This window comes from Bufo gargarizans, chromosome 2 (genome assembly GCF_014858855.1).
Source record: "Bufo gargarizans isolate SCDJY-AF-19 chromosome 2, ASM1485885v1, whole genome shotgun sequence".
Taxonomy (NCBI): Eukaryota; Metazoa; Chordata; class Amphibia; order Anura; family Bufonidae; genus Bufo; species Bufo gargarizans.
In genome coordinates, this window is record NC_058081.1 from 526,837,387 (window position 1) to 526,854,590 (window position 17,204).

The window sequence follows — 17,204 nt, forward strand, 5'->3', positions numbered from 1 at the left end:
CAGCTTTTACTCTGTCCGCGCCACTTTTCAGAAAGGGGAATGAAACGGGGCGTGACAGACAGCTGCAACAAATTCTTCTTAATTTACGCCAGTGTTCTGGTGCAAATGAAGCCGGAAGTCTGCGGCAGCTCAGAGCTAGGGTAGATTTCTGTTTGGCCTGAACTCCAGATTCGTTTTACCTGCACTAATACATTGTAACAAACTATAAAGACGAGAGAGAAGTGTGTGCTGCTGACGTGTTTGCCTCACAGAGGATTGTCTACACTGGATACAATTGTAGCAACCTCTCAGCTGGGAAAAAAATAGGTCTGTATTAGTCTACTTTCACACTAGCGTTTTTTGCGGATCTGTCATAGATTTGCAAAAACGCTTCTGTTACAATAATACAACTGCATGCATCCGTCATGAACGGATCCGGTTGTATTATGTCTTCTATGATAGCCATGACGGATCTGTCTTGAACACCATTGAAAGTCAATGGGTGACGGATCCATTTTCTATTGTGCCAGATATTGTCAGAGAAAACAGATCCGTCCCTATTGACTTACATTGTGTGCCAGGACAGATCCATTTGGCTCCGCTTCATCTGGCTGACAGCAAAATACTGCAGGCAGCGTTTTGGTGTCCACCTCCAGAGCAGGATGGAGACTGAACCGAGGCAAACTGATGCATTCTGAACGGATCCTTTTCCATTCAGAATGTATTAGGGCAAAACTGATCCGTTTTGGACTGCTTCTGAGAGTCCGCGACGGATCTCACAAACGGAAAGCCAAAAACGCTAGTGTTAAAGTAGCCTTAGGGTCCATTCACATGTCCGTGGTGTATTGCGGATCCGCAATTCACCCGGCTGGCACCCCCCATAGAACTGCCTATTCTCGTCCACAATCGTCCAGAATAGGATATGTTCTATTTTTTTGCGGAGCCGTGGCCTGGAAGTTCGGGGCCACGCTCCGGAAATGAGGATGCGGAGAGCACATTGTGTGCTCTCCGCATCCCATTCTGCCCCATTGAGAATGAATTGGTCCGCACCCATTCCCGATATTGCGGAACGGATGCGGACCCTTTTGCGGACGTGTGAATGGACCGTTAGTTGTAAAAAAAAATATTATACATAGATTTAGTGTGATTTCTAAAGACTGGACGAGTACGAGATTTGTATCTTGTATTTTGAAAGTGTCGCATGGTTAGAAACCGGAGAAGAGGCCATAGTGTTTTGCTCCAAAACTAGTGCAGACACGATGGGGTTAACGTTTCACTGTGTTCCTTGTGCAGCTTCTGGAAGCCGAGACGATGCGGCACATCTTTATGAACAATTACCACTTGTGCAATGAGATCAGCGAACGTGTCGTCCAGCACTTTGTGCACAGCGTGGAGACTCATGGCCGCCATGTTGAATACCTGCGGTTTCTGCAAACCATAGTAAAAGCGGACGGGAAGTACGTGAAGAAATGCCAAGATGTGGTGATGACAGAGGTGAGGGGTCACTGATCAGATTACTTCAGATGGTTCCTTGTTGCACTAGTGCTGGTTCCTTCAATGTTAGTTGAAGGGTGAATGTTATTTAAAGAGACAGTTAGAAAAACTGTTAGGAAGAATTTTGTTCAGCCATTCTGATAAAGATAGGTGAAGCTGATATGGCCGCCATTACAGCTGCCATTGCTTAAATACATATATGGTTGTCTGAAACTTCTCAAGGGGGGGGGGGGTCAGGAACCGAGCTGATCAGCTTCTTCCCCTGGGAGAAGTTTTTAGACAAGGAGTTGCTTTCATTATCCAACCCCCTTAAAGGGGTTGTCCCATACAAAATATTTTACAGTTTTCAAACCAGCATCTGAATCTGAAAACTTTTGTAATTGCATGTAATAAAAATTTTTGCATATCCACTGAGTTATTCAATAAAATGCATCTGTATAGTCCCACCTGCTGTTTGTTCTTTTCTTCTTTGATCTGCTCACTGAGAAGACCGCACATGCTTAGTTTCATCTTCAACTGCCTCCTGAGCTGTGATAGGGAGAGCTGAGACACGCCTCATGAGCTGTGATAGGGAGAGCATGGACACGCCCTCTTAGCTGCAGTAGAAAAGACACTCCCCTTGAGCTTTCAGCTTGATTGAAATCTAGCAGAGCAGTGACTAGAGAGATCTCAGGACCCATGTGGGGTACAGGGCTGGTTCTAGCTTTGTTAGAAAGAGATTGACGTGTACTATATGATGCCTTTTTTTTACATTAATCAAAGGATAACCCATTTAAAGCTGGGTCTTCATGGTCTGTGACACGACCGAAGATCACTGTGTGGCAGACCAGCCATTGAACTGAATGGATTCGCAGCATGACTCGCAAGTTATCGCAACCCCAGAATCCCCCAAAAAGTCATCACTGCTGGATTTTTTGAGATTCTGAGTCATGATAAATTGCAATTCACAATGTGACGCCCCCATTCAGTTCAATGGCTCCTCTGCTATATAGCTATTTTTGAGTCTGCAAAAAGTGTTGCGCCCATAATAACTGTCTAGCCCCAGCCTTAGCTAATTACAGGGCGAAGCCGTGGTAAGCTTCTTTATTAGAATCCCGCTTTCCTAAGATCCGGAATGGCGAATCCGTCTAGTTTACCAGAAATATTAGGACACTGATGTATCATTGGACAGTTAAGCAAGTTTGCCTTTTGGGGTTCCAGGAAAGCTGAGTGGACCATTTAAAGCCTAGGTCAATTGTATTTTAAAGGGACATCCCATCTTATCAAGTGACAGCCTATCGCTAGAAAATGTCCCATCCCAATCCTGAGGTTGAAGAGGACACAGCACTGGTGTAGTAGCCAGACTGACACAAAATCAGCACTGCGTCCCCATCATCTTCAGGATCAGTAAGCCCCCCAGAGGTCGGACCCCCACTAATCATGAAGTGATGGCATATACAGCTATAGCCTCCTCATTATAGGTCAGGTTATGGGCCTGTAGAAGATATAGTTCTGCATTCTCAGGGTTCTGGGAAAGCCGGGTGGCCAAATTTCCAGACAGTCGGTGTCTGCGTCTCGACATGTAAGTTGAGCAGGACACCCTGTTCCTTGAGCGATTAGCTGAGGGAGTTGTCGGAAAGCGATGACTTTCACTGTGAAGACACTTTGCAGCCTCGTCCTTGGAGTGACAAGGAATATTCAGCCACTTTGACATAAAGACTTGCTAGCAATTAAGATGACTGACACCTGACACCAGATATCACGTACCGATACGCTTAATAGACCGTCATCGCCTTTTTTTTTTAAAAGAAAGAAAGATTAAATGTCGTTTTCTGCAAACGTTTCTGTATCGGATGTAGACGAAGGACGAGGAGAGAAATCAAGCTAATGAGTCAAGTCGCGAACAAAAAACACAGCGAATTGCCAGAACTTTTGAGCGAGAATTGAAAACTTCTTACAAGAGTAACCTTTGTTGGGCAGAAAATTCTTTTCTCAACCTTTTCATTTGGCGATGAAGGTTTTTTTTCCCCCCCTTTTAACTATTACGAGACTCACATTTACATAACAATTCCCGACCATTAGTGTTCGTACGGCTTTGTCTGCTGCTCGGGGGAGAAGTCTCTTCATTGTTAGGGGTGTATCACTCAATTCTCTCCATTTCAGACCAGTAGAAATTGTGCTCTACTTTTAATTGGGATAATTGACTCAAAGTTTTATCTATTCCTGGGAAAGCTGAGTGGCCGACAATGTGGCCATTATTAAGGCCCCAGCAGAGCTTGAAGTCCTGACGAGTCTCATCGTCTAAGAAGGCAGATAGGCTGGGTTACTTCTGCCATTGGACCATTATTGGTGGGCACTGTGGTTGTCACCCAGGTATAACTGAGAAACAGCAAGTTCTGCAGCTATGGGGGAAATAATGCAGAAACAGGATATTTGAATTGGGAAAGCTGGGTGAAAGCTATATGACTGTCTTTAACATTCTAGAGATACAACCCCAGGACACATATCGCTTTCTAAGCATGCAGATAGACTGAACTGTAGAAAAGCTGGGTGACTGCTTCATTTAGAGTGTGATTGGCAGTCAGATTGGCTGTCACTCAGCTTTCCCATGAACGGACATAAACAGCAAGGTATGTAGCTATGATGGCGTTAGGTGGTGACGTATCAGTATAACTCATTTGCCACCCAGGACTCTGGAAAAGCTGTGTGGATAACCCCATGCATGCGCCAGAAATGCCTTTTTCGGAATATTTAAGTCTTTTAAGTGATATCTATTTGTGGGAAAGCTGGGTGCAAAGCAATATGGCCTCCATTAGGTCTCTGACAGTCCTGACAATTTGTCTATAGATACATCCCAGGGCATACCGTATATCACAGTGCTCCAGCTGGTCTGAAACTACAACTCCCAGAATCCTCTTTTCACTTCTGTGCGAGTTACAAGAACAGCCGAGGAAGCATGCATGCTGGGAGTTGTAGTTTCACAGCAGCTGGAGTGCCGAAGGTTGCTGAACTGTAGTAAAGCTGGGTGGTAGCTGAGGTTGGAGGTGTATCTGGTTGCCATCCATCTTTCCCAAGAACAGATATAAACTGAGAAACAGAAAGTCATGCAGAGTCAGAGGAGTGGGGGCTTACAGGAACAGAAGCAGATTCGTCATCCAGGGTCCTGAAAAAGTTGGGTTGATATGTTTGAGTCTATTAATGAAGCTTACTGTGCTGACATCAGCCAAAAGGGGTCCTGACATTGCTCCTGACACGTCGGATGTAGTAACTACTTTTATTTCCTAGTGATAGCAACTTATCTCGTCTTTAGTTCCTGTTCCTCTAATTTGACAACTGGAAATTGCCATCTCCCTTGCCAACAGGTTGTGTCTGTACAGATTCTGAAACAGTCCGCACTGGTCGGGCAGTGCTAAGCGTTGGTGGGGACGCACCACATTGACTAAGGGAATGGTAATACCCAGTTCTCAATTTGAGGAGGAATATCGGCACAGTACAGAGATGCTCCCCAATTGTTATGTCTTGCGGGATTGTGTGAAAACTTGATGTTCCCCAACTTAACAGCCATTGAAGTACTCAAAGGGCTCTTTATCTATCCTTTATCTATCCAGAGACGCAGTAGTCCTCTAGGACTCTGGGAAAGTTGTGTGATGACCTGCGTGGGCAGTTGGAAGCGCTGATATCTAGTCTATTGTTTTTCTGTGTTGCAGCTGATCAATGGCGGTGAGGATGTGCTCATTTTCTACAACGATCGTGCTTCGTTCCCTATCCTCCTACAAATGATGTGCTCAGAGCGGGATCGGGCAGATGAGAGTGGACCCCTGGCATATCACATCACTCTGGTGGAGCTGCTGGCGGCGTGCACTGAGGGCAAGAACGTCTATACCGAAATCAAGTGCAATTCGCTCCTGCCCCTGGATGACATCGTCAGGGTGGTGACACATGATGACTGCATACCAGAGGTAGGAGTCCATACCTATAAAGGACCTGTTCACATTATGTGATGCAGTCCGTATTGAAAATGTTTAGGACTCCTGATGTACTGTATATCTCTGACTGGAGGCTGCTGTATAGGCATACAGTGGGATACATCTCCATAGAGCCCCGATCCCCTCTCGCCACAGTAGATGCCAGTTCTGGACTCCCAAGCACATTACCTCTTTAAAGTAGTCTTGTCCCTCTGCCCAGAGCCAGAGCTGCCACTTGCACACAGAAGCCCCCGGAAACTCCACTGATGTACAGTAACTGGGCAAATATGAACCGCTTTGTTATGTGGATCTACAGGTGCATCTCAAAAAATGAGAATATCATCCAAAAGTTAATTTATTTCAGTAATTAAATTAAAAAAGTGAGCCGTATATATTCTATAGATTCATTGCACACAGTGATCTTCAAGAGTTTATTTCTTTAACGTTGATGATTATGGCTTACAGGTAAAGAAAACCCAAAAGTCACTATTTCAGAAATTACAATATTATATAAGACCAATTAAAAAATGGTGTTAAGCCATGCGTAGCCTACAACCCTATTCCATCCCTTTTTTGAGCTGTATACTGACGTAGTTCAGCCAGATGGAGGCCAAAAGGCCACTATCTTACTACTGAGCCATATGAACAGATTTAGTGTGTATGTGGAGAGGTATTCTGAGGCCACTTTCACATGAGCTTATCGAAATCCCTCTTTATTCCACGCGGATTCTGGTTGATATACCAGTATCAGTATTGCTTCAGTAATTCATCTGGATTTACATGCGTATTACTTCCTTCCTGCATTTTTGATGCACTCTCACAGGCTAGTATGGGTGTATTTGAAAGCAAACACTTAAAACTAGGACATGCTGTGCATTTTAAATACTGACGGAAAATATACCACGATTTGAATAGCCCTATTCCATTAACATTAGCAGCGGATTTCGGTACACAAAAACGTCACAATATATGTATGTGAAAGAGGTCGTACACATTAAATATAAATGTACGAGATGTGAACAGGCACCAAGACACAGCAGTATGATAGTCATATATGATCATGTCACATTGCAGTGGTGTCTAAGTATTAAAGAGAACCTGGGAACCTAGGAACGCTCCTATCCTGTTCGTTACGCCGATCACTGGTCTCATGTAAAGGTCTCTGGACTTTTGAGTTCAGTTGTAGTTACTGACAGATATCTATGTATGCACATGGCCGTTTGGCCGGCCGTTCCCTGTAATGCAGCCTGCAAACAGCGGGTACGCAATATATGAGCATCGGCCGTGTGCACCCCACATCACGGATGCGGACCCACTAACTTGAATGGTTCTTCAAACCGGAAGGTCAGCATGGCCCAGAGGCACACAGACCCACAGAAGTATGGAGTGATAGATAGATCTGTCTTTTAGGCCTCATGCACACGACCGTATGTATTTTGCGGTCCGCAAAAAATATGCATGACGTCCGTGTGCATTGCGTATTTTGCGGAACGGAACAGCTGCCCCTAATAGAACGGTACTATCCTTGTCCATAATGCAGACAATAATAGGACATGTTCTAGTTTTTTTTGCGGAACGGAAATACGGACATATGGAAACAAAATGCACACTGAGTAGCTTCCGTTTTTTTTGCAGACCCATTGAAATGAATGGTTCCGCATAACGGTCCGCAAAAAGAAACGGAACGGACACGGAAAGAAAATACATTTATCTGCATGAGCCCTCATAATACTTTCTGATAATGATTATATTGTTCTCTTTTCTCAGGTGAAAATCGCCTACGTGAACTTTGTCAACCATTGTTACGTGGACACAGAGGTGGAAATGAAGGAGATCTATACCAGCAACCACATCTGGAAATTGTTTGAGAATTTTCTGGTTGACATGGCTCGAGTGAGTTGTAGAGAAAAAATGGATAGTCACAAATCAGCAATTCTGTAATAGTTTTTTTCGGGGTTGTCCTCTCGGCGTTTACCGTGCAGTATAAATGATGCGATATCTCTATTCTGTGGGTTGGTATTATTAAGGGGACACCAATTGTACACTTTTTACTACTTTTGCACAATAAAAACATTTTATTGTGTCAGCATGTTTTGAGACCTATAACATTTTGATTTTACTGTCGACTGGGCTGTATGAGGGCTTTTTTATAGATTTTTTTATTGATTGATTTTTTTTTTGCAAGGCAGGTTAAATATAAAATAGTCGTTGCATTGTTTTTCTGTTTTGCTTTGGTTTTTTTCTTTGCAGATTTCACCATATGGGATGTATAATATGAATGTTTTATTTTTTAACTTGTAACCTAAACCACTGCGGTTGGTGCAGGCTCAGCTCCTGAACCTCCTTTATCCCTCCACTGTCACTGTTTGGCGCTTTGCATTAAGGCCCATCATCCAGTACACGTACTTATGGTCCATGACAGGAAGGGGTAAAATACATTTTTACCATAAAAGGAACTTTATGAAGTTCTTTATGAAGAACAAATCAAAGTAAGGATTTTTTTGTGTCCTCAGCTCCTATGCACAGCCTTTTGTCTCCATGGTTACAGACTACAAACAACCTTATGTAGTCTGACTCCAGTTATGCTTCCTTGTATCTGTCCACTGCTGTCCTTGTATGCAGTCGGGACAGTCCACTGTTAAAGGTGTTGTCTAGGTGTTTAATATTGATGACCTATCCACAGCCGTACACTGTATAGTGGCTGTGCTTGGTACTGCATCTCCGCCCCTTCACTTAAATGGGACTGAGCTGCGCCTAGGCCATGTGACCGATAAACCTGATGTCACTGGCCTTCAAACAGCTGATTGGCGTGGGTGCTGGAAGTCGGATACCCACCGATCAGATATTGATAATCTACCTGAGGCTTGGCCATCAATATGAAAATCTCTGACAGCCCCTTTAAATAACTGTGTCAATAGCCCAAACTTCTCTCCTGCCATGGTAGCTTGTTACCATGTAACATGTGTCTGGAGTCTACGCTGGTTAGCTCACAGAGTATTGTATTTATACTTCCACTTTTTCAAAATTTTGAATGCAATCAGCACTTGCTCTAGTTACACCCAAAGCTGAATTCTTCTGTCTGCCTCTTGGACTCTGTTAGGCTACTTTCACACTTGCGTTCAGAGCGGATCCGTCTGAGACGGATCCGCTCCTATAATGCAGACGTTGGATCCGTTCAGAGCGGATCCGTCTGCATTATATTGTAAAAAAAATTCTAAGTGTGAAAGTAGCCGCAGACGGATCCGTCCAGACTTTACATTGAAAGTCAATGGGGGACGGATCCGTTTGAAAATTGAGCCATATTGTGTCAACTTCAAACGGATCCGTCCCCATTGACTTACATTGTAAGTCTGGACGGATCCGTTTGCCTCCGCACGGCCAGGCGGACACCCGAACGCTGCAAGCAGCGTTCAGGTGCCCGCCTGCTGAGCGGAGCGGAGGCCAAACGCCGCCAGACTGATGCATTCTGAGCGGATCCGCATCCACTCAGAATGCATTAGGGCTGGACGGAAGCGTTCGGGGCCGCTTGTGAGAGCCTTTAAACGGAACTCACAAGCGGAGCCGCGAACGCAAGTGTGAAAGTAGCCTTAATGTACTCTTCGTACCTTATACACTAAATCTCGTACTGTGCAAACACTGAATCAGCTTCAATACGAAACATCAAGTAAAATTAGAGCTAACAGAAACCAGCTGAATGCTAAGTGCAGCTTTGGATGTGATTAGAGTAGTAGATGTGATATGTCAAGATAAATAAGCTGTATTCGATTTCTTCCTGACATTTGCACTGCATACATAGACACTACTCTGTTTATCCTGATAGGTATGTAATACGACCACTGACCGCAAGCACGCAGACACGGCGCTGGAGAAGTACGTGACCGAGGCTGTAATGAACATTGTCAGCGGCTTCTTCAACTCTCCATTTTCTGATAACAGCACAAGCCTGCAGGTGAGAGAAGGTACCGGGGTGGAGAGGAGGCAGCTTTTAGTTTTAAAGAGGTATTCTGGTTATTACAAGTTATTGCCTATCTACAGTCGGCCATGCAAAATGCCGCTCCATTCATCTCTATGGGAGTTCTGGGAATAGCAGAGTGCTGTGCTCGCTATCTCAGGGACTCGGCAGTGAGCATGCTCGACCTGCTGCTTTGTTCATTTTGGTGGGGACCGAGAAGTACGGGGTCCCCGTATTTGTGATCAGCGGGGGTCCCAGCGGTAGGATCCCCACCCATCTAATAGTCCATCCCTTATACACAGGATACATTTTAACAACTGGAATATCCCTTGTATATCCAAATTCCCTCTTTATGATTCCACATTTTACTTACTTTGGAGGTTGTGCTTATGAACAGCAACCTCTGTGAAAAGCAACACTGTAAAGTAAGGGGGAGAGAGCAGCTTGAAGTTTTGATAAAGCAGCAGAAGGGAGGGGGTTTAGGCTTCCTTTGACTCCAATAGATATTGCAACTAAGCTAGAGTTCCTGAGCATACTGTTCTGTAATGGAGCAGAGCTGCAGGGTACAGTATGGAGTAGGGATATTATATGTAATATATAAATCTTAACTAAAGTTTAAAAATGTGCAATACCAAGTGATCTTGTGTGACTGCGATGGGACAGTTTCCCATACTGCCAGTTTTACATACAATATAGCTGGCCAGAGGTCTTATATTACAGTGCCTTGTATGAGGGTGACGTCTACCTGAAGGGGTTAATCTGTCACACAGCACCCAGTGGCTGAATTTCCTCATCCATTGATCCGCTATCATTGCACTTTCGCGGCTCCTCACATTATCATTTCCCTCCCGTCCCCTCGCTCTCTCCGCCCGTCAGCCCCGCGTTTAGGGACGATTGCTCATTTCGTTTGTGAGTTAGCGTGAGGCGGTCGGCGATCATTGTTAGCAGCAGTAATTGTCCATGCTTTCACATTACGATGGGTGATTTATTGAATCCAGGCGACATTCAAATAAATTCAGGGCCACGGCGGTTAGTGGATTAATGAACAGCTGGACGCATCCATCAAGAGCAGGAACGTGCTCCCCAAATACAGATACTCACTAAAGGTGCACCAATCTGTACCTGATTATCAGGCGGAGGGCGAAGACCAGTCAATACCGAGAGAAGGAAGGATGGTGCCTAGTGCTGTCCATGTACCCAAGAGGGCTTAGATACTCCGTTCACTGTGATAGTATCTAGTATTGTCCATATTCCAAAGAGGGCTTAGATACTCCGTTCACTGTGATGGTGCCTAGTACAATCCATATACCAAAGAGGGCTCAGATACACTGTTCAGTGTTAGGCTGAGTCCGAGCGTGACAGATTTGGTCCGGATGCGTTCAGGGTGCGTTCAGTTAAACTCGCACCATTTTGCAAGCAAGTTCAGTCAGTTTTGGCTGCAATTGCGTTTAGTTGTTCAGTTTTTTCCGCGCGGGTGCAATGCGTTTTGATGCGTTTTTCACGCGCGTGATAAAAAACTGAAGGTTTACAAACAACATCTCCTAGCAACCATCAGTGAAAAACGCATTGCATCCGCACTTGCTTGCAGATGCAATGCGTTATTAACGCAGCCCCATTCACTTCTATGGAGCCAGGGCTGCGTGAAAAACGCAGAATATAGAACATGCTGCGATTTTAAAGCATTGCAGAAGTGATGCATGAAAAAAAATGCTCATGTGCACAGCCCCATTGAAATGAATGGGTCAGGATTCAGTGCAGGTGCAATGCGTTCACCTACTGCATTGCACCCGCGCGGAAATCTCGCCCGTGTGAACGCAGCCTTACAGTGCCTAGTACTGTCCATATACCCAAGAGGGCTTAGATACTCCGTTCAGTGTAATGGTATCACATATGATAGGCTTAGATACTCTCTTCAGCAGACAGTATCACACATGATAGGCTTAGATACACACATCAGCAGATGGTATCACACATGATAGGCTTAGATACACACATCAACAGACGGTATCACACATGATAGGCTTAGATACACACATCAGCAGACGGTATCACACATGATAGGCTTAGATACACACATCAGCAGATGGTATCACACATGATAGGCTTATATACACACATCAGCAGATGGTATCACACATGATAGGCTTAGATACACACATCAACAGACGGTATCACACATGATAGGCTTAGATACACACATCAGCAGATGGTATCACACATGATAGGCTTAGATACACACATCAACAGACGGTATCACACATGATAGGCTTAGATACACACATTAGCAGATGGTATCACACATGATAGGCTTAGATACACACATCAGCAGACAGTATCACACATGATAGGCTTAGATACAGTAATTCAGCAGACAGCATCATACGATATGGTTATGATTTTTTAATAATAAAACTAACACAAGAAAAAATCTAATCAATGAAAACCCATAACTATATTCTCAGATGGTCTAAATGCCCGTACATATTTTCATCCATCTCCCGGTGAAATAACCTCACACGTAATCGATAAATAACAAATCACTACAACTCCATCAGTCTTCTGAAACACTCCCATCATACATGTAAGCTGGAGAGTGTCCATATTGGCCGATATATTGTGTGTTCAGTGGGGTGTTCTTTAGTGCACACCGCTGTGGTGAAGGTGGTGGTATGCAAAGTTCATGCAATAGAAGAGAAGACCACGGCACTCTAGTTGCTGTTTCATTAAATGCTTATTTATATTATTATTGGAAAGCTCTTTTGATTTATTTTTTTTTTTACTTTTTTATCCATCCAGAGAATAATATTTAGCCACTGGCCAACGTTTCGGTCAACAATAGACCTTGACCACAGCCTTAGTCATGGTGCAAGACGCCATCCTGACAACATGACTAAGGCCGTGATCAAGGTCTATTTTTGACCCAAACGTTGGCCAGTGGCTAAAAATTATTCTCTGGATGGATAAAAAAATCTAAAAAAAATCAAAAGAGCTTTCCAAAAATAATAAAAATAAGCATTTAATGAAACAGCAACTAGAGTGCCGTGGTCTTCTCTTCTTTAGTGCAGCGTGATGAGATATTCCTTCACACGCAGATGGTGTTTTCTTCTTCCTCATCTTCTCTCTCCAGACCCATCAGCCTGTCTTCATCCAGCTCCTCCAGTCAGCGTTCCGAATTTACAACTGTACATGGCCGAACCCGGCACAGAAATCCTCAGTGGAGTCGTGTATAAAAACTCTGGCAGAAGTGGGTGAGTGTGTGAACATCTGCGGTCCATGGCGAGCGCGTCCCCTTCGCCTGCGCCGATCATCATGTGGAGACGCGTCCTCTTGATGTCTAATGGCAATATGTTCTACTTATTTCATGTCCGTGCTTCCCCTCATTATGTACATATTGAAGATTGTGACTGGTATAAGTCCAGATTGAGTGGAGAGTTTCAGACGCAGATTAAGCAGAAAAATCCCCAGGATCTGAACTCACCCGTAGAGGGGAGCTTCACCCAGAAAAAAAGCAAGCCCCCCGTTGTTGATTCTCCTTTTATTCAGTCTGTTCCTGGGAAAGCTGGGTGAATTATGAGGGCTGCCATTAAAGGGGTTGTGCCAAGATTTAAACATATCTCCTATTTCTCCGTCCAAAAACCGTACAGTGACTGAACTGAAGACATTCTGATGCATCCTGAACGGATTGCTGTCCATTCAGAATACATTAGGATAAAACTGATCATTTTTTTTTCCGGTATTGAGCCCGTAGGACGGAACTTAATACCGAAAAAGTTTAACGCAAGTGTGAAAGTTCCCTAAGGCCGAGTTCGGAGACGCAACCCCATGGAGCACTCCGTAGTGCTTCCGAGGGGTCCCGTTCCGTGCGACCGTTCCGCAATTCTGGATTTGCGGACCCATTGAAGTGAATGGGCCCACATCCGTGATGCGGAATTCACACTGAACTTTGGCCGTGTATTGCGGCCCGCAATACGGCCATGGATCACACACGTTCGTGTGAACTAGGCCTAACAAAGCCTGGTATGATTGCACAGATTTGCTAATCAGGAACCTAGAAAAGCTGGATGGCAAAACTTCCCTAACTATGCAGTGATTGATCCTAGAAGTAAAGCTCCCTGCGCCCTGATTCATCTATTTCTCCTATGTTACTACATAATTAGTAGTTTTCCTGCAACCAGTATATCTGTCATTGCAGCTCTTGTCATGGTTTTTCAGACTCCTGAATGCAATCTTTTTGGTTATTACGCAGGTTTTTATCAACTCACATATAATGGTGTAACTAGGTAAATGTCATTTTTTTCAGAAGTCTTCAGGTCCTGCGTGAGATATATATATATATATATATATATATATATATGTAGTTATGAACTGATCTCACAGCAGAGGAACATTTGCCATTCTGGATGCTAGAAAGCTGGGTCACAAACAATCTGTGTTAAATTGAACTTTTTATATTTTTAAGCAAAGAATCGTGGGATAGCCATCCCGGTGGATTTGGACAGTCAGGTGAACACACTTTTCCTAAAAAGCCATTCTAATATGGTGCAGAGGGCAGCTATGGGCTGGAGAATGACCGCCCGCACTGGGCCCCGATTCAAGGATGTACTAGGGGGCCCAGCTTGGGACTACAGGAACATCATTGAAAAGCTGCAGGTAAGGGGTTGTTCTGCCATTCACTGCAGCATTTTCTCAGCCATGTAATAAAAGTGGGAAACCAGAATAAGGCTACATGCACACAACCGTATGTGTTTTGTTGTCCACAAATTACGGATCTGCCCAAAAAATTAAAAACTGATGACATCCATTATGCCATCCATTTTTTTTTTGCGGGCCCATTGTAACAGTGCCTAAAACGGACAAGAATAGGACATGTTCTATTTTTTTTTTCAGGGTTACGGAACGGACATACTGATGCGGACAGCACGCATTTTTTGCGGATCCATTGAAATGAATGGGTCTGCATCCTATCCGCAAAAAAAAAAAAAAACAGAACGGACACCGAAACAAAATATGTTCGTGTGCATGTATCCTAAGGGTACTTTCACACTTGCGGCAGAGGATTCCGGATGAAAATGGATGCGGATCCGTCTGACAAATGCATTGAAATACCATATCCGTCTCTCCGGTGTCATCTGGAAAAACGGATCCAGTATTTTTTATATTTTTTTTGCATTCTTAAAGGTCTGCGCATGCGCAGACCGGAAAACCAGATCCGTTTTGCCGGAAAACTTAATGTCGGATCTGGCACTAATACATTTCAATGTAAATTAATGCCGGATCCGGCATTTTGGCAAGTGTTTAGTATGCTGCGGTATTTTCTCTGGCCAAAAAACGTAAGAGGTACTGAACTAATGCATCCTGAACGGAATGCTCTCCACTCAGAATGCATTAGGATAAAACTGATCTTTTTTTTTCTGGTATTGAGCTCCTGTGACAGAACTCAACACCGGAAAAGAATAACGCTAGTGTGAAAGTGCCCTAGAGCAGATGTCAGGTTACTGATTGTTCTGGATTATTAGTTGTCCTCCGAAAGGTCAGTTTCACAGCAAATTGTAAAGCGAGACGGTTTCCTACACCAGTCTGAAGCCTCCCTGGTATGCTGACATCTAGTGGGGAAGGTGTAACCTGCTTTTTTTATATGCTTTGCTGATGCTTATGTCCCGTTAAAGCCTATGTCCACCTTTTGGTATTTTTTTATTACTCCAGTGCAATAAAAAACAACTGTGCGAAACAGACTTGATTAAAAGTCTGTTGTTTGGTGCATACAGCTCCTATGCAGAACTATGTTTTTCTATGCAAATGGAGGGTCGTTACACATGACTGCAGGGGGTTTGTTGTAGTCTGTAGCTGTGGAGACACACAGGTCTGCAATGGAGTTTTATACATGGCGCCAAGGGTGATTCTATATAACTGTGTTGGGGAGAGCGGCTACAAAGAGCGTCTCTCACTCTGGAGGACTTGGTATGTCCTTTTATTGTAAAGAGTACATTGATTCCAGTGGGTGCCACGCAATGCCTTATTTATCCTCTGGTGGTGCTGCTGAGATATGGAACACTAGCTGTCAAGTTCTTCCGCACAGCTGATGGCTGGGGTCCCAACAATTGGACACCTTAAGATCAGTTTAGCCTTAGGGGGGTCCTTCTAAAAGCATGTGATTTTCTGAGGTACATAGCCACTTTTTCTGTATATCTACAAATAATGTAAGAATAATACAAAGTCCCCTTATTAATATTATGTTTATTTAAAGGATGTCGTGGCCTCTCTGGAGCAGCAGTTCAGTCCGATGGTATTAGCTGAATTCTCCGTACTGGTTGATGTTCTGCACAGTCCTGAGCTCCTGTTTCCTGATGGGACTGATGCCCGGATCCGGTGTGGAGCCTTCATGTCAAAGTAAGTGTAACCTCCCCTCCACTGGGCACTGGCCGATTCAACGTAAAAGACACCTATATTAACTGTCAGTAGTAGGAGCTGCCATGTCTCATATGAACCAGAACAGGGCCTCCCGATGTCTGATTTACCTTTCCAAGTCACTATTGCTGTGCATATATATTCACTAGTAATCGTGACGCGTCCCCCAGTCTCAATTTAAAAAGGACATGTGTAGAATTAACCTAAAGGGGTTCTCTACTTCTATGTCATCAGAAAATGTCATCATTTAAAACAGGCTTTTTTTATAAACATTTTATTTTATTTTAGCGCAGTCACAATAAGCTGGCATGTCCGGTTTTCTGCAGCTCTGTTTTTCAACTTTGCTGTGTAGACAGGGACAGAGCCAGCAGAGTCAACTGATTATCATTATAGGGTGGGGTCTTCTGAGCCATATCATTAGATGATGGGATCAACAGAGTCATCTCATTATCATTACAGTGCATTTCAGGAGGGTCATCTCAATATCATGAGAGGTTGGGACCAGCAGTCATCTCATTATTTTTAGAATTGGGGCAACAGATTCTTCTCATTATCATGAGTGTGTGGGGTCAGCTCCATTATCTCATTTTCATGAGAGGATGGGATCAGCAAAGTCATACATACAGTGCATGTAAAGGCAGTTCCTCACCTCCACTGACGAGTAGACTGTTATTGGGAAGGAATGATCCCTTTGTGATAATTGCTCGATTGGTGCATGTAAATGTGCCTTTAAGGTATGTTCACACAGCAGATTTTGTTGCCACCTTAGGGCATATTCGGACGTGTATTCCACAGCAAAAACTGCTGCGGTTTCTGTCGCAGTCTTTCACTTTGAATGCCATGGACCGTCTCACAGTTTAGTTCCTTTAATTGGAGCTAAACCGCGAATGGACACCCACTGCGGCATCTTTTCAGACACAGCATCAAGAGAGGACATGTCCTTCTTCGTGCAGTCACGGCTTTAAACTGCCAAGATAATGGGAGGCGGACACCACAATGAAATTGACGCAAAAATTCCAGTAGCAAAAGGGAAGGGATCAACATGGTGTGAATCATGCCAAGCTGCATTTTCCATGATCAGTTGGCAACACCATGCCAGCCCAGCTCTTTCCTGATCAGTCACAATACTGGCTTTTCAATGGGATGACTGGGAGGTCATCCATAGCAAAAAGTCAATCTCAGATTAGGCAGGTCTTCAGATTAGCACTATGTTAGCAGCGGAGTATGGTTAAGGAAACTTGGCAGCACTCAGTGCATACTGCCATATTAATAAAATATATATAGGTGGAGTACCCCTTTAAATGGCTTATGTGATCGCAGTTTCCATTGTACATATGTAGCTCCCCTAAAACTCTTGGGTGCTCTATAATCCTCTGAATCACACATCCAGCTGCGCTCAGATAAAGTCACGCTCCACATGAAAAGTTTCA

The 17,204-nt window shown here is 44.0% G+C and overlaps 1 protein-coding gene across 1 annotated transcript in view; it reads left to right on the top strand.

Moving 5' to 3' along the window:
- The window catches only part of ITPR2 (inositol 1,4,5-trisphosphate receptor type 2), a 372,015-nt gene that overhangs the window by 198,183 nt on the left and 156,628 nt on the right, over positions 1-17,204 (top strand). The window contains 7 exon segments of the mRNA XM_044281452.1: positions 1,273-1,473; positions 5,160-5,411; positions 7,185-7,310; positions 9,238-9,366; positions 12,497-12,617; positions 13,829-14,019; positions 15,614-15,756. Coding sequence (XP_044137387.1) covers positions 1,273-1,473; positions 5,160-5,411; positions 7,185-7,310; positions 9,238-9,366; positions 12,497-12,617; positions 13,829-14,019; positions 15,614-15,756 — 1,163 coding nt within the window.